The sequence below is a fragment of the Octodon degus genome, unplaced genomic scaffold, assembly GCF_000260255.1.
Source record: "Octodon degus isolate 3935 unplaced genomic scaffold, OctDeg1.0 scaffold00053, whole genome shotgun sequence".
Classification (NCBI taxonomy): Eukaryota; Metazoa; Chordata; class Mammalia; order Rodentia; family Octodontidae; genus Octodon; species Octodon degus.
The window spans coordinates 5,982,448-6,002,785 of NW_004524629.1; the positions used below are offsets into that span (position 1 = coordinate 5,982,448).

Sequence of the window (20,338 nt, forward strand, 5' to 3'; positions counted from 1 at the left end):
GAGGCAGATGGGCGTATCATGTATTTTCTCAGTACAACCACTCTATAACCAACAAAAATGACTAAGCTCATTTGCATATTTTTTGCTTTTTTATTAACAGTAGAAATAGAATCTATATAATAATAATGAAATTCATATTGGGGAAATTAGTACATACCCCAAGATTCATCTTGATCATTTTTACTCCTTGTTAGCTCTGCCCAACTGTTTCCCTTTCCTAATTCCCCTTCCCATCTCTACAAAAATCTACCTCCATGTTTCCATGTTTCCTATCATTTTTCTCTTATTCTGCTAAATAATTTAAATTTTTATATAATAAAAATAATATACCTTCTATATCTATTTCACCTATTCTAATACCTCAACATCCATCTATTTTCCTACAAATGACTCCTTTATGGCTAAACCATACTCCATTGTGTATAAATACCACATTTGCTTTATCCATTCATCTCTTGATGGACATACAGGCCACTTCCAAAATTGAGCTATTATGAATTGCACTGCTTAAGCACAGACATGCATGTAACAGTGTAATATGATGTCTTTAGCTGTTTGAGGAAGATATCTAGAAAAGGAATTACGGAATTTCTAGTTTGAGTTTTTGAAGAATCTCCACACTAATTTCACAATGGTTGTACTAGTTTGCAGTCTCATCAATAGAGCAGAAGGACTTCCTTTTCTACATCTTTTCAGCATTTATTGTTTTTTGAGTCCCTGATGATAGCCATTCTTACTGGAGTAAGATGGAATCTCAGTGCTATTTTAATTTGCTTCTCTCTAGTGGCCAGAGACACTGAACACTTTTTTCATATGATTATGTATCATTTGTAGTTCTTCTTTTGAGAAATACATATTCATTTCAATTACTCTTTTTTGATTGGGGGAATCTAATATTTTTGAGTTCTTTACATTTTAGATATTAGTCCTCAGTTTGAGTGTGTTTCCATTCTATAGGTTGTCTCTTTAATTAGTTGATTTTCTTTGCTGTGCAGGAGCCTTTTAATTTGAAATGATCCCATTTGTTGATTTTGGTATTATTTTTTTTACAATTGGGATCTTACTCAGAAAGCCTTGCCTAAGAGTTTCACCAGTTACTTCTTCCAGCAGATTTAGGTGGGTTTTTTTGTTATTGTTTTTTTTTGGGGGGGGTTGTTTTTGTTTTTTTTTGTTTTTTTTTTTGATAGCCTTGCAATCCATTTGGAGTTGAATACAAAGCAAGAGATATGAATCTAAAGTCATTTTTCTGCATGTGGATAACCAGTTTTTCTACTGGTTATCCACATGCAGAAGACATTCACTAAAGAGACTATCTTTTCTCCAGCCTATGTTCTCAGTCCTTTTGTCAAAATTCATATGGTTATTAATATGGCTTTACTTTTTTTTTTGTGTGTGTGTGTGTGTGTGTTTTGCTCCTTGAATGCCTTCAGGGCACTTTTGCATGGCTGGAGTGTTGTGGGGATCGAACTACAGCAAACTGAAGCTGCCAGCATTGTGGAAGCAGCCACTTAAAGAACTGAGCTAGGGCTGGGCCCCCATGGCTTTACTTTTTATACTTTGTTTTTATACTTTTCTGCTGGATGGTTAAGACTAAGATAAAGCAAGACCTATGCAACAAGAAATGTAACTTTTGTATCTGATAAAGTCAGTCAAATCTCCTCCGGATTTATTTTGAAATCCTGTACCGCAGTTTGTAGATCCTTTGTCAGGGTCAGCCATGTGGATGAGTCATGGCCATTGCCTGACTAATATGCTCTCTGTGAAAGCCTGAGAGAATGTTTTCTCTCCAGGTGACTCTCCTTAGGCACACTCTACATCATCAATCACTTTCCTCTGTGGCCCCACAATCTCCTTGATCAGAAAATTTGGGACACCACTGAATTACATGATGTTACAGTACAGGTTCTCCTACATTCTGAGTCTTCACTGACCTTGAAAGGCTAGGACCAAAATGCAGCCTTTCTTTTTCTCTAATTTTTGGTATGCAAACTTAGGTTGTTAAGCCTCCAGAAGACAGGCTTATTATTATTACCCTACAACATAGGCAGTTGAGCTTAACCTCATTATCTGTCTAGATATCAAACATCTTAGGCTTAATATGGAACAGGTATTTTCCATCAAGTATTGATATGTTGAACTTTAAGTCCCTCCAGAATATGAAGAAAAAAAATTAAAAATTAAAAAAAATTTTAAAAATAGGAATAAACAGTTATATATTCTACACAGAAATTTAGAAATTTAACCATATACAACCTTATAAAAGGATCAAGTCAACAACTTTTTTCTTTTTTCAAGTCAACAACTTCTGACATTGCCAATCTTATGGAAATTATTATGGACTACTGAACTATATTAGAATATTTTGCTGAATTCACACACCTACAGTATTTAAATGACAATGGAATTCCCTTCTCTGACAAAACTAACCAAAAAAGGGGGATACAAATGAACGACCATTTGGTATCTGTATATTCGAAATAGTTAGGGCAGATATGCAGCTGCATTCTCTTAATTCAATGAATAGAGAGATTTGTACTAATAGTGTTTGTGAACAACATATCATTTCTGCATCTTGTACAATGAATAACCACTAAGACAGCAATATACAATGTATTAATTACTGAAATTATGCTAGTAATCAGTTTTGAAACTTTCTCATTGCTATTTGTTTCTCAATAAAATTATTATTTTTTTAAAATCTGCTTTTCCTGTTTCCTGAATTCCAAAGAGACCATTACTTTGAAAAACAGCTGAAAGGACCACAGTGAGATGGATCAATCTTACTTTAGCCAACACAAAGTCTAAATACAAATAAAAAGTCATATTAGAATAGACCATTAATGGCCGGGGAGATAGCTCAGTAGAGTAAGTGCTTGCCTGGCAAGTGCAGGGTCCTGAGTTCAATCCCCGGTACCACAAAAAAAAAAAAAAAAAAAAAAGAATTGACCATTAAAATAATTTTTAACTACGAAATACTTGCAAAAAAAATTTATATGGCATTGTTTCTCCATCCTCAATTCTAATTCATTAATAAACAAGTCAGTTTTTGTGCTAGTGTCATGCTCTTTGTGTTATTATAGCTCTGCAGTATAAGTTAAAACCCAGGACTGCAATGACTCCTACTTTGCTCAACTGACTTAGTCATTTTTCTCATGACTGAGACACAACACAACACTCCCACAACTTAAAGAAGAGATTTGTTATAGCTTACAATTTCAGAAGTCTCAGTCCTTGCACAGTCAGTGCAGTAGTGAAAGCCCTGAGCAGACGAAAGCTGCCCACATCATGATGGTAAGGAAGCAGAGAAAATAAAGGGAGGAGCAGGAAGAGAGATCCAGACCCAGGTCAAGCCCCAGTGATCCGCCTCTTCCAACCAGACTCCACCTCCTAACAGCAAGTCAATGATAGCACCTCTGTGGTCCAATCCTCTTCAAAAGCTCTATGAGCATGTGAGTCCTTTGGAGATATTTTAGATCTGAACTATCAGAATTACTTTAGCTATTCTAGGTCTCTTATGGTTCCATATAAATTTTGAGATTTTATTTTACTAATTTTATGAAGAATTTTGTTGTTATTTTGATTGGAATTGCATTAAATCTATACATCACTGTTAGTACTATGGCCATGTTAATTATGTTCTCAATCTCTTAATCAACTCATTGAGCTGTCCAGTTTAAATTTTATTTATTTATTTATGAGAGAGAGAGAGAGAGAGAGAGAGAGAGAGAGAGAGAGAGAGAGAGAGAGTGGTGTGTGTGTGTGGCCAGCTCAGCCCACCAGGGGGCGGGGCTGGCTGGCATGTGGTGCTGGGGGATCGAACCGCGGTCCCTGATGCTTTGCTAAGCTTGTTCTAAGTAGGTGCTCTAGACCACTGAGCCATCTCTCCAGCCCGAGCTGTCCAGTTTAAAAAGACTGTTTTGACTTTGTGAACTGGAAAAAATAATAAATGTGTATGTTTTTTTAAACACTTATCATATGTGAAGGAAGTTCTACACATGGTTTTAAAGCATGACGTACATACTATCATCATAATTATCAAATTTTGCAGATAAGAAAGCAGTTATTCATTGAATCTATCCCTCTCACCCAAGGCCCATAGCTGATTTCCAAACTCTGTTACCAAGTATCCAGTTATTCAGTGCTTTTAATGCATCCCCTCCCACCTGGTCCTAATGTCACCGTTGTATTTGATTTTCCTTATGTCCAACCTCAGCCATTATCATAGCTTCATATCTGGTCTTGCCTTTCTCTACCATTTTCTATCCTGCTCCTTGTATTTCTGGAACATTTTTAATGTGCTGCTCCTCTTGTTTAAAACCATTAATGGCTCTTCATTTCCATCAAATAGGAACACAAATAACTTGAGTTTTTACACCATTACTCGGCATAGTATTAAAGTGTTTGACCACAGGGCTGGTAGTCCTTGTTGTTTACTTCCCCTCCCTCGCAGTCCCTAGTTACTCTTTGGCCCTTGCCTCTCAAAAGTTTTAGCCAGCAGGGTACATAGAACAAGGCATGTTTGATCACACTGAGCACTTGTATGCTGTCTTTACTCATCACAGAAATATTTATCGTGAAACCATGTGCCCTACACTTGTTAAGCACTTGGTCTGCATTATCCTATGGAATTACAATCTGAACCCCATAGGGTAAGCACTGCTGCCCTCCTTTATAAATAAGAGGAAACCGTGCAGAGGAGCCAGCCTGCCAAGTTGCATTCAGTTGAGTATGGGGAAGGGTGGCTTTGAGGATCCGGGAGCCCAAGCACTCTCCCACCAGACTTTCTAGCCAACTCACTTTCCCTCCACCTTACCTGGAGTCTGAAGGCAGGAACTGCGCCTATAGTGACTGTCCTATTCTAGTTGCCTGAAACGTTTTGTTCCACTACCTTAGGAGGACGAAATTAAGCAAACTTCGTGAATACTGGTTCATTCAGCCTAAAGTCCTAGCAGGTTCCACACCTGAGTCACTAACAGAATTAAGGGAGTGAGCCCACCTGTAAGGGCCCAAACTTACCCAAGATTAACAGTCTCTGTTTGCAGCTCGGAAGTGTTAGTGTACAGTGGTTACCACGGCAACACCAAGCCGCCTAGGGAGGCGGGGCCCAGTGGGTGCAAAGCGCATGCGCAGTCGGAGACCAACCAGGCAGCGTGTGGCTCCTGCGCACTTCGGCGCGGGCGTGAGGTCCCACTGGTGTAACTGGGATACCTTGGTTCTGGGCAAAATGAGAAAACAGTTCTTCAACTGCTAAACGGCGCCATGTTGATGGCTGAATGACATTTGAATACGTGACAAAATACTTGCCTAGTGTTCCAAAGTGGCATAGAGAGGCCCTGATCGCAGCAGCCGTTTTGTGTTGGGAAGTTTTAACTTGAAATCTAAAGCTCACATTTTAAAGACCAGGGGCGGGGCGGGGCGGGGCGGGGCGGGGCAGAGCAGTTTTCGTGACAGAAAATAGCTGCCAGCAGCATCAACTGTACAAAGATGAATCCCGGGGTGGGACGTGGGGGAGAGGCTGTAGTGGGTTTCTGTGATTGGTTGGTTGGGCGGCTGGTGGGTTTTAAACTTTAGCATCTCTGTCAGCTGTTTAAGTGTAAATAAGGTTGTAGGTTGTGGGCTTCCGTGTAGCAGGACGCTGGATCCACACAAAATACAGGATCACCCCTTGGGGTCATTTGGTATTTAAAGCTCCCCAAGTTAACTCTAATGGATTTTGAAGCTTAAAGCAAGGGGGGGATAGGGGACTAATCAGTTGAAAAGCATCAAGGAAAATACATCTCATAAAGAAGGCATTCCCAAAAGGAGTGGGTAGCGAGATTTTGATAAGGAGTAATATTAAAGTGGTTTATATCATTGGATAGAATTTAATAAATATCAAGTTTCAAAAGGTAAAACTGCTATACAAATGAAAGAAGCTCCAATGAATGCAAGGCGACTTAAAGTAAATCAGCAGTGCTAGAAGAAAACGATTTTTGCAAAAGGTCAAAGAGAAAGCTGCACACGGCACTTCCTGGACCAGGACTTCCAACTCCAGAGGGAAGAAAGGAGGCCTGGAGAAGCCCCCAGCCCCACGTGGGCTTCCACACTCCCACCTCACTCTGAGAACTCCTCTCATTGAGTCGGGGGCAGAGATTATTCAAAAAGCAATTTGGAAATAGAAACCAAGATTTGTCAACCAGGTAGGTGCCTAACTGAAAAACCTATCCTTCCAATCTTAAATTTTAAACTGGGAAAATTAATAGAATTTTTTTATATTTCAGTAATTCTGTTTCAAACACTAAATATACCATCCAGTCATATACACTTAGACATTTGAGTTCTATGATCATTATTTATTTGATGTACATTGTCATTCTTGATATTTTCACATTTAAAAACTAAAAATTCTTAGAATTTACACAATCATTCTTAACTCTGTAAGCAAATATAAACATTTTCACATCGAAGTTTTAAAGCTGTACATTCTACTTGAACAGTAGCAACTGCTGACCAAAGAAACAAAAGATGTTATATTTTCCTGAACACCAGACTAATCACACAGAGGTATTTAATTGTAAGCATATACAAAACAATTTAGTCCTTCAGAAGAAAAAAAAGAAAGAAAGAAACCTACATTTAAGATGAACTAAACAAACAAAACCTGAATAAAGATGAAGGTAAAACTGTATTACTTTAGAAAAAACCTTTAAAATGTTTTAGAAATTACAGCCAAATTTTACTTACAGCCAAATTTTACTCATAAGGAATTAATTACAAGGCTGATTGTTGAAAACCTATATGAATAGGTAAAAATAAAATAAAATAATTGTGTGGTTTTTTTTCCTCTGTTCAATTAATATTAATTCACAGGCTCTTTTTGGTTTTATCTGAAGGAGTAAAAACTTGAAAGCAGGAGTGGAAAAATGGGAGTGGACAGTCAACAATAAAGTATACAGAACAAACTCTATAACAGGTGACTCCAACTCCACTTAAGACATGTGGGTAGAAAGAGCAAACCAGCCTTCTTCATTTTGTTTTTCAATCTGCTGAAAAAGATGCAGAATGGATTTAGAAGATATCCAGAAACATGAAATCACTCAGCACTCACAGATCATTTATACAAAGTATACAACAAAGTCATCTCTGTCACTGGGTGGGAGTGATGATATTTTTCTAACAGACAACCAAATAACCGATTACCTGCTCAACAGAGCTCACTGATTAAAGAGTCCTGCTTTCTTTTATTTTTTTTAAAGGTTTAATTTGTGTGTGTGTGTGTGTGTGTGTGTGTGTGTGTGTGGCCACCAGGGGGCGGGGCTGGCTGGCATGTGGTGCTGGGGGATTGAACCTCGGTCCCAGTGCTCTTTTGCTAAGCTTGTTCTAAGTAGGTGCTTTAGACCACTGAGCCATCTCACCATCCCCCTACTTTCTTTTAAAAAGGATAAATCCAGTGGTCTAAAGGTACAACTTTTAAAAATGATAAAAATAAATTACTTCATCTTGGTAAATGAAATGTTACCAAATGCCTGGAATGAGGGTAAAATATATAAAATAGCCAATCTGGAAGCCTTTTTAGAAACTAAGAAGTAACAAAGGACAAACCTTCTAGTGCCAGGCAAATAAGAGTAGCTAAGCTTCTCGTTTGGGTCATGTATCCACTCTTTGATCTAATTTTTTTAATGTTTTTATTTATTTTATTTATTTATTTTGTATTTTAGGGAAGGGTCTACAGGGTGTTCAGGGTCTCACTACTAGTTCAGACTCAGTGATTCGCCTGTTTACAGCCTTCCAAGAGCTGGGATTACAGGTGTGCGCCACCACACCCAGACTCGGTCACTGGCTCAGAGTGCCCAAGGCGGGCCAGAGCAGCATGTGGTGCCAGGAATCAAACCCTGGCCCCTGGGCTTGCCTAAACATGCACTTAGTCCACTAAGCCATCTTGCCTGCCCAAAAGAACTATTTTTTACAAAAAAAATTAAAATTAAAATGCCTGCTGTAAAATTTTGGATATATTATTAAATGCTTAGCTTCTACACATTCTTGCAATAGTATAACCTGTAGTAGGTAACACAAAGAATACGTGAGATGTTGTTTACCCTCTGGACTATAACCTGGCACACTGGGATAAAACTGCTGGACTCAAGACTGCCCCACACTCCAACTAGTCACAGCAAGCACATGGAAACCATGATCTCCACATTCTTACACCCCACTCAAGGCACACCTGCATGTCCTGCCATGAAACTTTGAAAGCCCTGTGTGAAACCAGTAATTTCCAGTCTTTTTTTTTTTTTTGCAGAACTGGGAATTGAACTCAGGCCCTTGCACTTGCCAGGGAAGTGCTTATTCTACTGAGCTATCTCCCTGGCCACAATTTCCAGTCTTAAAAGACTTAAAATCATGTTGAATTTTACCTTATTCTTTAGTTACTCCAGAAAACAAAAGTATATGACTAGTTTTTTCTAATGAAAGTGAATTACAGTATCTTTTCTGAGGATTTTATATCATCTTCAGGATACCATGAATAATCCCTAAAAGTAGAAATCACTAAAATCAATCACCTTCAGCCTCACCCTCATAATCCCTATGCATATTTCACAATTACATTTTATAATGTACCTTTGTTCTTGGATTAATAGGTGTGAGTCGCCCACTTCCTGAGGTGGCATTTAAGGGAGAACAGGAATTGCTAGTAGCCCCTGAAGATCTATTTATGAAAATAAAAAGATAATGAAAAATGAGCTAATACTAGTCTCCACAGATTTTGCAAGCAATAACAATTCTTAATACTGGTCAGAGCTTGAAAAAGAATGGCTGACTTAAGTCCAAATTAGGAAAAGTATTTGTAACACAGTCTCACCAACCATATTTCTTCATTTTTTTTTCTTTTTTCTTTTTTTTTTTTTTGAGTAGTTTTAGGATTACAGAATGATGAAGTGGAAAGTCCAGACACTTCTCAGTCCCCACACTTCTTAATAGTTTACCCAATTAACACTGGGTATTAGTGTGGCCCCTTTGTTACAACCAATGATCCAGTATCAATACATTAGCTAAACACTAATGCTTTACATTAGCGTTCACTGTTTATATGATATATTCTGTGGATTTTAACACATGTGCCTGTCATTACAGTATTGTTATGGCTTGTATTTGGATGCCCCCTGACATGCAGTCATGGGGGCAGGCATCTAGAGTTTCTGACTGATTCACTGTCTAGTGCTGGGATTATGGGTGCAAGTGCTACACCCACCCAAGGGACAGAAAAGGTTTCACTCATACTTCTATTTTGCTCTCACTGCTTTTGCTGTTTTCCACCATCATGAACGGCTGCCCTCTGCCATGTGCCACCCTGCCTTAAGCCAGCTGACTATGGACTAAAAGCTCCACTGACTGTGAACTAAATAAACCCTTCCTTCCTTCCTTCTTTCCTTCCTTCCTTCCTTCATTTTGGGTGTCAGGTATTTTGTCTCAGCAACAGGAGAAAAGGAACCAAGACAAGTATCATACAATGTTTCTGACATCAAAGGAGAAAGTGTGTATGCACGGGTGGGCAAGGTGGTCAGGATAGTAGAAGACTAATGAGAACTGCAGCAGTGCTGCACATGTGAGGATGTAGGGCAGACACAGAAAGGCCAGGTACATCTGCAGTGTCCCCACTCACCAGCCATGTGACCTCTCTGGCAAATCACTCAGTTCTATGAGCTGCAGTCTCACCTATTATAAGGGAACACTACAGCCAATTTACCCATCTTGCCATTTTATTACCTCCTAATTTTGTAACTCATAAATAATGTGGTTAGCTCACTTCTGTTTTCAGTAGCCAACCCATAATTTTCTTTTCTTTTCTTTTCTTTTCTTTTTCTTCTTTTGGCGGAACTGGGAATTGAACTCAGTCCCTTGAGCTTGCCAGGGAGGCACTTATTCTACTGAGCCATCTCCCTGGCCCCATAACCCATAATTTTCTACTTAACCTTATCCTTCATCCATCTTACTCCCTCCAAATTTTCCTCTCCAATTATTTTCTCTTTATGAGTCTTTCTGATCTTATATTAGACATTATGCACATCATTTAATCACAGGAGATTAAGACCCACACCACCCTCTTGATTTTTAAAGCAACTGCTCATACTGTAGCCCTACCTCCTTGTGTTTGTCCCACTGACAGGAGAGACAGTATTGCCTTTTGAGCTTTCTGGGGCTTCTGCTCTGGGTATACATACATCAATGGTCCTCTTTCCTCCTTCTAAATTATGGAAAAAAAAAAGATTTATTAACTATTGATAAAAATTTTGTTCAATTTCAATATCATTTTATAAATGTTTTTCCCCAATATTATCATCATTATGGCCCACAGATGCACTTGCAAGTTTTTCTGAAAAATGAATTGTGAAACTTTAGCTACTACTGTCAGTTCAGTAAGCATGCCAACTACCATGTCAGATCTGGAAGTAAAAAGCAGTTAAGAGACTGCCCTAAAGAATCTGAGATCTTTGTCTAAAAAAAGATGTCAAAAAAAAAAAAAAAAAAAAGATGTCCAAAGTTTAAAAGGGGGAGAGGGAGAAATTTCTGAAGAAATTCAATAAATCTGTTTTTCCTTTTTGTGGCCAGCTCAGTCCACCCTTGGGGCAGGGCTGGCATGGTATGTGGTACCGAGGATCGAACCATGTTCCCTGAGCTTGCCTAAGCTTGCCTAGGCAGGCACTGTAGACCGCTGAGCTATCTCACCAGCCCTCAATAAAACTTTCAACCTTTCAAATCTATTACATTATTACCATTACTGAAGACACTAACATAGAAGGGGAAAGTTGGCTGAAGAGCTCATCTGATGAAAAATAAGAATAATTATATAATTTTAAATATTTCAGAAGTAGGAAATCAATCAGCAAATATTTACCAAGTATTTACTAATGAAAGACTTGCTGTCCATCCCCAGCAGCTTCACAGAAGCCACTGCAAATCATTGCTTAAAGCTAGTGAGTTCTTAAACCACACATGGTAGCTCACACCTGTAATCTTGGGCTGGAAGGCTAAAGCAGGAAGATTGCCACGAATTTTAGGTCAGCTTGAGCTAAATAGTGAGTTCAAGACCAGCCTGAATTACAGAGTGAGACCTTGCCTCAAAAAAAAAAAAAAAAGAAAAAAAATCAAAATGACAACAACAAAAACCTACCAGTGACTTCCTGGCTTTCAGGAAATTAAAATCTTACTTAATTTTATAAAATATTCCTCAGTTACACTGGACAGTAAAAGCAGGTTTTTCATGTATATGATATATTCTTACTTTTAATCATTATTCCCCCCAGAGCGTACTATGAAACCAAGAGTCTGACTTACAAAAAGAAGCCTTTAAAGAGACACAGACACCAGACTGCAAACAGCACAGATGTAAAACCACAACAACTTGCTTTGAACATCAGAAAATTACCTTCTCTGTGACTCGGCTTGCTTCCTTATTAAACATGTATAAGACCAAAGTTTATGGCAGGCACACAGTAGTATTCATACATATTTGAGTAACAATATATTTATCCAAATCAAAATTTGCTCTAGACTTCATGACTACAAAGAACAACAGACAAAGCTATAATGTGAGGAACCTTAATACAAACATATAGGAAGTCCTTAAGAATTGTGCTGCCCATTGCTTATGCAGTAATTTCAAAGAGTCTGCTTTCTAGGTAAATATTTTTCTTTTCTTTTTTTTAAAATTTTATTTATTTATTTATTTGTGTGTGTGTGTGTGTGTGTGTGTGTGGCCAGCTCAGCCCACCAGGGGTCGGGGATGGCTGGCATGTGGTGCTGGGGATTGAACTGTGGTCCCTGTGCTTTGCTTTGCTAAGCTTGTTCTAAGTAGGTGCTTTAGACCACTGAGCCATCTCACCAGCCCTCTAGGTAAATATTTTCAAAAATAAAATAATTCCTAGGAGGTGAAAACTCTCAGTGGCAGATTACTACCGTGTGCCTGGCACATATGGCCTTCACTACTCCAGCATTCGTGCTGAGAGCAGGCAATAAGCACCAAACCAACACAGATATGAGATAATATCAGTGCTAAGTGCAGTGAAAACACCATTAAGCAGCTCACTCCTAAGAATAGTTTTGCGATTAAAGAGGACATTTTTTGCCTGAGTACTTCCATAAGTTAACAAGTGCTTTTTTTCTGCTACTTCACTTAGAACTCAACACATTCTGGGTATAGACAGGGTTGAAATTATACATATGATGAACTTGCAAAATTTAGAAAGTGAAAACTTTCATATTTCTGGTTTTTAAATCATGAATCTGTGACTAACCTGTCCATGCTCTGAGAGGTGACTGAACAGGTGACACTGGTGAAGAGGAAAGATTCAAGCCAACAAGTTTTTGTTGTTCTATCAACTGCAGTAGCTTTCCACGAGCCTCCATACTCTGTCGATTCAACTCTGCAATCCGTTCCTCCATGTTGCTTGGGGTTATGAACTGTGCAACTGGAAAAGGCTTTGGAGGGGACAAGGGCATAAATTCAATACTGGAAAAACAGCACTCAGTTTTGCCTTTTCTACTAAGTGCAGCAAATTCAGTCAAACCCCTCATAAACAAATGCAAACAGTGTGCAAACAACACAACCTAAAATTCATTTAAAGAATCAGGACTGAAGTAAAAGGACGAAGGCTCCTCTGCTATTGCCCCACCCTGCTCACCTTTCAGGGAGCACACATCAAGTGCTATATTATTAGCATTTGTGGCACTGTACAAAAGAGCTCGGGGCAAAGATGACTTCCACTGAGCTGAATGCCACACACCTATTGATGACAGATGTGAAGTTAGACAGATTAGAAAGAGGGGTCCGCTGTTATTTGAAGCAGATGTTTCCATAGTTACAATAAAGGGGTATGACTATGAATCTGCTGAGTTACTTGGCAAAGATTCTGAGAACCCTGTCACTCTTCTGCTTATGCGGCAGCCGCTCCAGGCCACATTTAGCTTAAGATAATCTTGTTCAAAACCAGCTGCAACTGGAGAGGAATTTGGGACATGAGCAAAACATAGCTCGCCTAGGAATATAAGTTTAATTTGAAAAATTCCCAAGAAAAATGTATTTATGTCAATCCCAATAATTTCATTGAGTTAAAGATGTTCCTTTGGGGAAATAAAAAATCAATCCCTAATAGAAATTATTAATTTATAGCTTGTACTTAAGAGTTTTTTTAAAAAAAGATAAGCAAAACATTATGAATTAAAGATAATTCTATATTTTTAATTAAAATGAGAGGATGGTGAGGACAGAAATATTAAATTATCCTTTCCAAATTGATGCATATACTATTAGAAAAGGACACACACTTAACACTTAACTATGTTGTCTTTTTTCTAATCTGAGATACCTGTTTCAAACAATCTTCAAAATTGCAAACATAACTGTCTCCATGACTCAAAACTGTGAAAGTTCATATTTACAGCTGTATCGACAGCTGCTGCCAATCTTCCTGGCTCCTCCTCTTCCAGTCTCTCTAACTACCGTTCTGACTCGACAGCACACTTTGTTCCCTGTGAGCCAGTGCTAACAGATGGCTCCCCCCTCTCTCTCCTCCAGTGCTCCTCAGAGAAACCCTAATTCACTGTCTTGGCAGCTCTATGGGCACAGCCATGGCAAGTAATCCAAGGTGAGGCCATCAGCTCCTTTCTACAGAGACCACTGTCATCCTCCTTGTCAGAACCCCCCTGGCTCGAGAAGAGTGCAAAAGAAAGTGCCTCCTATCCTTAGGGTCTGCCTGAGGAGGCATGTTAGATGCACTACTATTTGGAATCTGGAATCCCTTTTCTCCTAATTTTTTTTTTTTTTTCCCCCAGAACCTCGGATTGAACTCAGGTCCTTGTGCTTGCTAGGCAAGCACTTAATCTACTGAGCTATCTCCCCAGCCCCTCTCCTAACAATGAAATAAAGGTTTACATTATCAGGTTAGCCCACAAAGTTTACTTAACTTATAAAATCTATGTACTATAATACACAGATTGTTGCTATTTAAAATGTGGCCCTCAGTAACACAGGCTTCATTTGGAAACTTAATAGAAATGCACAGGTCCTACCCAAGACTTATAAATTATGTTTTAGAGCAAGATCTTCATATGATTCACATATACTTTAAAGTCTGACTTTAATGATCCTTTCTGAAGAATTGTTTCCATAGGAAAGTACACTGTGTTCTAAAAATTAACTGTTCATGAGTTAAGGGCCAGCTGTTCTTGTATAATCCACTTTAAGAGGAAAAATACTTCCAACTAAAGTGCAGTTATTATGTAGCTTACTTAAAAGTTCATTCCTAACTCAAGCTTAACTTACTCACACACATTATTTTAGTCCTGTTTTCCTCACATGTATTTTTTCTTTCACGTGGTCTTCTTATTGCATATGGAATATAAACTAATAAATAACTTTTACCTATCTTGGTGATGAAGACATGTCAAAGCATAAGCCATCTAGCAGTAGCCTCAAAGCTATTACTTCTGCAAAGATGTCTCTTCAGACACTTTTAAATTCCTGTATGTCCCTAGTTGATCCTTAACTGGTACTCACAGCAGTCGTGTCACCAGCAACGTCCTGTTTGTTCAACTCTTGTTTGTTCAGTCCATCCCCTGGCTCTCCTTCTGGCCCATGACTGTTACTCAGATGTGCCTTCATGGCTGAATTCTGCAGCGTCAACTCAGCAATCCGTGCCATTATGTCCTTTCTTTGTACTGGTGCCTCAACTGTTCTAGGCTGCTGCCCACCTCCCAGTTCCAGGAGCTCTTCTGAGAATGCAGGATGTCTCAACTGTTGAACACTGGGATGGGAACTGCAGAGGGGCTGTGAGAGGTTAACAAAAGGTGTCTGGGTTTTGTTCTCCGGATCCTCTCCCATGTGAGAGACTCTCCACCTCTGAGTGAACAGTCGATTCTCTTCACTTAAATTTGGAGTATCTGTATCAGTAGGTAAGGTCTTCTTTTCCCAATTTTGTTCCTTCTCAATCATTTCCACAGTGGTAAGAATTCGTGGAGCAGGGCGAGTTTGAACAGTCCTCCTCAATACTGCAGATTAATAAATAATAAGCATGTATTATTTTCTAATAAAGTAGTTTAAATTATCTCACTAGCCCATCGTAGTACAGAAGTACATCAATAGAAGGGTTAAGCTTCTGAATTTGATTAAGAGCCCTATGTATCTTTTTTATTTTTTTATTTATTAATTATGTAGTTGGTACAGGGTCTCACTACGCAACTGAGAGTCATAGTGTTTTCAGCCTCCCCAGCACTGGGATTACAGGAGTACAACACCATGCCCAGTCTTATACATACACAAGTAAGAAAAAGAAATGAAAATTGTGCAGGTAGATAGCTCAGCAGCACAAGTGCCTGTCTGGCAAGTGCAAGGTCCCAAGTTCAATCCCAAGTAGAAATGAAATCTAACCGGAATTGAAACTATAGTTCCTTAATCTAGCCAGAGTTAACAACAATTTCCAGTCCTCTGAAGGAGAAATAACTTACAGAATTGGAAAGCTAGAAAAGACATTAAGGTAAAATCCTCTTGTGCAAAAGAAGAAAACTGGATTGCAAAAAAAAAAAAAAAAACTACATCTTAGCCCATGTTTTAAAGCTAGTCAGTGATGGGCAGGCCAGCACTTCTGACTGAGCCTAGAACTGTCTCCACTATACCATGCTGATCTGACACATGTTATATTTGTGTTATAAACATCAAAGCAAAATTTAAAAAAAAAAATTTTTAATCTTTTATTTACTTATTTGGTATAGGGTCCTGCTACACAGCTCAGACTCCTAGTGATCCTCCCATCTCAGCCTACCCAGTACTGGGGTTATAGGCATGTGCCACCACTCCTGGTTTTGGGGCCAGCTTGGTGGAGAGGCCCATAAGGCATGCGGTGACAGGGATGGAACCCAAGTCCTTGTGCTTACCAGGCAGGTATGCAGACCACTGCAAAATGTTTGGAGGAGAGTCTAAGTACTTTTTAACTTTTTTCAAATTGAAGGATCCTTTGCAAATGAAAGAGAAAGCTTCAGGAAATGTACATACTGTACATATGGACCAATAATTTCATTTTCCAACAATGAAGAGGTCTACAGAAGCTCAGAAGCCTATTCATGAATCATGTGAGCTAAGGATTAGCAAAATAGTTCAATGTTTTTATTCAAAACTCTACATGTATCTCACTGTCTTTTTAATTGTTCATCTAATTTTGTTACAAAATTCCCTCAACTAACTGGTCTGAAAACTTGTGATGAGAAAGTGCTTAATATGATGATCAAATATAACTTACACAAATCCTTAGGTCACAGTTCTCATCTTTCCCCCACTAAACTTCCTTATTTTCTGGAGCATAATCTCCTTTTGTTTCTATGTCATACACTACAGGAAAATGGGGACAAAGAGAATTCCTCTTACTCAGCAACTTAATCCTCCAGACTCTGATCCTTTGATCTGAGTTTAATATTTACAATGTTCAGTAGAACAGATGTATAATGTCACACTTTATTGCATCAGTATAAAACACTAGTATAAATCACCCTAAAAATGTACCCTTCACGAAAGGTTGTTGGCAGTTATCAATGTTTTTCAATTACATTTTTCAGGTAATCATAAACACAATACATTACACGAGTGAAATATAACATTGTTAGGCGAAGCCTGCTCACCATCCTGTAGAGGAGGGAATTCTGTATTGCTCTTCTGCCTGGGTGGTGTTAACAACACAGCTGGCTCAAAGACATGTGCTGGAAAACTGCTGGCCAGATGTGTACTGTCAGGGCAGTTTGGCATCTGAGACAGTTTTACAGGCAACTCTTCCTGAAGGAAATCAACCACTTCTTCCTCTCTGAACATCAATGGCATGGACACATTAGAACTTACAACAGGAGCCTCTGCAGAAGAAAAGAGGGTATCTGTATGCAAGGAACAAAAAGCAAGTGTGGGCACGTTTCAGATATGTATTCCTAAGTGCCTTTAAGTAGAGTGCAAGCTGCAGATGGCTTGTTTTAGTCACTTTCTTCCTCAATGAGACAAAATACTCAAAACCCACAATTTTTAAAGGAGAGGTTTACTTTGGCTCTAGTTGTTGAGGTTTCCATCCATAATCAGCTGGTGCCAGGGCAGCACAGTGGAAGGGCCTGGTAGGGAAGAAAGCTGCTCACATCACAGCAGCCAAGAGCTGAGAGTGAAGGGAGGAGCTAAGGAGGCAGACGAGGCTCCAGGTCACATCCCCAAGACCCACCTCTTCCGATCAGCCCTCTCCTCTTCACACCAAGCCAGCTGTAGCTTCCTCTCCTCCCCAAGTCCTGACGCTGCACATATGAAGTTTTGCAGGGCCACCCAGATATAGACACTGACAGAACCATAGAGCCTTCATTTTCTAGGCTACATCTTCCTTTGCCAATAATTCATCAGCAGACTTCTTCAAAGATGACAGTGGCAAGAAGTTGCTATTTTTGAGAAAAGAACTAAGGGCAAAAAGAGCTATAAAAAAGAAAGCCACCTACAAACTCTTGCTGGCACTTTAGAATTTATTATTTGCTTTCTAATGACATTAAAAATAACCAAATGGAAAAACTAAGACATGTAAATACTGATCTCTGCACACAAGATACATCACAAGACAAGGTCACTATAATTTCACAAGTCATGCACTGTGAATAGTATAGTCTTACTCCATTATTATCTAGGAAGGGTTTTTTATGGTTTTTGTCTAGATGTCTCCCCAAGTATCATGCAGTCATAGGGTTTTCAGGGTTGCTAAATCTACAGTACATAACTGATTCATACTGCAATGCTGGGATTAAAAGTGAGTGATTGCTGGATCAGTCCATTAATTAGACTGGCAACACCCTAATCCAGCTAGCCTGCAAACACAAGACACAAAAAGAAGCCTGTCTCTATCTCTTGTCTGTCTGTCTGTCTCTCTCTGTCTCTGTGTCTGTCTGTCTGTCTGTCTCTCTCTCTCTCTTTCTCTCTCGCACACACGTGCCCACCCACCATAAACTGTTGCTCTTCTGCCAGGCCACCCTGCCTTGGAGCCAGCTGATTATGGACTGAAACCTCTACAAACTGTGAGCTAAATCCTTCCTTAATTTTGGGTATCAAGTATTTCGTCCCAGCAATGAAAGAAAAGTAAGACACTCTAACTTTGGACATCAGGTATTTTAAAAGTCTCAGCAACAAGAAAAATAACTTATATAGAGTTACACAAAGATGCTAAGCTGGATTCACCTATATAAATCTTTTTATCTTTTTCCACAGGCTTTTTAATAAAAGTAACAATGACCTTCTAATATACTCACTTCTAGCTCTTTTAATCTTTGAAGAACTAAAATCTTTCTCCATAGTGAAGCTTAACTTGGGCAACAGTAAAGTACTGACATACTTTTTTTTTTTTTAATGTATTTAGTACAGAGTCTCACTACACAGATCAGACTTGAAGTGATCCTTCCTGTTTTACAGCTGCCCAAGCGCTGGGATTACCATGCCCACTTTCATTCGCCATCTCAGTGTGCCCTGGGGATGGGGCCGACACAACAGGCTGGAGACAGAACCCCTGGTTCCCTCCATCTGCCTAAGCTGGCACTTCAATCTGCTGAGCTATCTGGCCGGCCCTATCATACTTCTTGACAGAGATACTAACAGCAATATCTCATCAGAAGACAGAGCCCTAAATTCTCTAAGTCTTACTTTCCTCATATAATAACAGTAATATCCACTTCATATGATTATTTTTAAGATAATACAGGGCTGGGAGATAGCTCAGCAGCCTAAGCACCTATCTGACAAGCACAAGGACCCGAGTTTGATTCTCAGTACCACATACCAGGCTGGCCCCAATTAAAGGCACATGCCTGTAATCTCAGTGCTGGGCAGACTGACACAGGAGGATCACTATGAGTCCAAACTGCATAGCAAGATCCTGTACCAAATAAATAAATAAATAAATAAATAAATAAATGATTTTTTTAAAGATAATACATATTTTAAAAAAGCATTTATAAATACCAGCTGAAAAGTAATGATAATTATAGTAGTGATGATACAGTTATGCCTAAAGAGCCAATAATTCCATAGAAGCTCAGGGATTCAGGGTTTGGTTTGCCTGTTACTTTAAGGCATTAACAACCTACCTTTTATAACTTTCAATGTCACAAACAGCCCACTGTGGCACATGCACCATAGGTTCACCATCACTGCTCTAAGTTGCATCATTAAGTTGCTTAATGATGGTCTGGGATAATAAGACTACACTTACCTGGAATGCCCCCAGCTCTGCTCTCTGTGGCTCCCCTTTGTGAAGCTGAAGCCTGAGTTTCCTGTTTAGAGTTATTTATCACAGGACAGTTCTTAATGGCGTGTGTGAGTGATATAAGTTGCTCGTCTGTTGTGACCATGTGCTGCTGAAGTCTAGCCTGGAGAAGAAATGAAAGTGCACCATTATAACAAACATCCAGCCATCACAGACCATGAGCCATACAAGGGATGTGTGTTTTGGTTTTTTTTTTCCTATAGGCAATTCATTTATTTTCACTCAAATGACTCAACTTCCATTAAACCACAAATCACTTTTAAATATAATTCAGTGAGCACCCTGAACAAGTACTCACATGGTAAAATCATTAAGTACCCACTCACTGCCCAGCTACAAAAGCATCAGAGCTTGCCTGACATATCCCAGGGTATAGAATACTTATTGACTGAGTAGATACAAACTTTGGGCAAAGGTACCTGGGCTAAAATTTGAGCTCTGCCAGGTCCTAGTGGTGTGGCTGTGAAGGCAATTACCTTCCTCTCTGTCATAACAGGGATGTGTGTATTGATACCATTATTTTATTTTACGTATCTGGTATAGGGTCTCACTATGCAACTCGGACTCATAGTGATCCTGCCGTTTACAGCCTCCCCAGCACTGGGATTATGGGCCTGCGCTGCCACACCCAGACTCAGTCACAGACTCAGTCTCAGCAAGCCCTGGGGGTGGGGCTGGCCCAGCGAGGGACTAAGAATTAAGCCCTGGTCCCTGAGCTTGCCAAAACAGGCACTTAGTCCACTGAGCTACCTCACAGGCCTTGATACCATTATTTTAAATCCGATCTAGTAGTGAGACCCTGAACACTCTGTACACCCTTTCCTAAAATACAAAAAAAAAAAGTTGAGGTAGCTTCAGGGCCAGGGAGATAGCTCGGTAGAATAGGCACTTGCCTGGCAACTGCAAGGTCCTGAGTTCAATATCCAGTACCGCAAAAAAAAAAAAAAAAAAAAAAAAATATTAAGACTGAATTAAGAATACTAAATGTTATAGCCTGTGCAATTGATTCCAATTTTGTAACTCTGTAAGCTTCCACTGTGACTTTA

At 39.2% G+C, this 20,338-nt stretch overlaps 2 protein-coding genes across 6 annotated transcripts in view; both read right to left on the reverse strand.

Annotated features, from left to right (window-relative positions):
• Cfap44 (cilia and flagella associated protein 44) overlaps nucleotides 1-5,121 on the reverse strand; it is a 119,105-nt gene extending 113,984 nt beyond the window's left edge. The window contains exons 1-2 of one of the 3 annotated variants that reach the window (XM_023717639.1): nucleotides 5,017-5,035; nucleotides 3,212-3,259 (exon numbers count right to left, since the gene is read on the reverse strand). The gene's annotated coding sequence lies outside the window, so the exon portion shown is untranslated. Of the gene's footprint in view, nucleotides 1-3,211; nucleotides 3,260-5,016 lie in introns of all 3 variants that reach the window. The other 2 variants (XM_004633300.2, XM_023717640.1) reach the window with 2 other exon arrangements.
• A 1,199-nt stretch (nucleotides 5,122-6,320) lies between these two features.
• Spice1 (spindle and centriole associated protein 1) overlaps nucleotides 6,321-20,338 on the reverse strand; it is a 53,335-nt gene continuing 39,317 nt past the window's right edge. For 2 of the 3 annotated variants that reach the window (XM_023717660.1, XM_023717659.1), the window contains exons 12-18: nucleotides 19,239-19,395; nucleotides 16,645-16,890; nucleotides 14,534-15,024; nucleotides 12,273-12,456; nucleotides 10,120-10,222; nucleotides 8,599-8,686; nucleotides 6,321-7,025 (exon numbers count right to left, since the gene is read on the reverse strand). In XM_023717660.1, the coding sequence (XP_023573428.1) occupies nucleotides 6,969-7,025; nucleotides 8,599-8,686; nucleotides 10,120-10,222; nucleotides 12,273-12,456; nucleotides 14,534-15,024; nucleotides 16,645-16,890; nucleotides 19,239-19,395 (1,326 nt within the window). In that variant the 3' untranslated portion in view covers nucleotides 6,321-6,968. The remainder of the gene's footprint in view (nucleotides 7,026-8,598; nucleotides 8,687-10,119; nucleotides 10,223-12,272; nucleotides 12,457-14,533; nucleotides 15,025-16,644; nucleotides 16,891-19,238; nucleotides 19,396-20,338) is intronic. The other variant, XM_023717661.1, reaches the window with a different exon arrangement.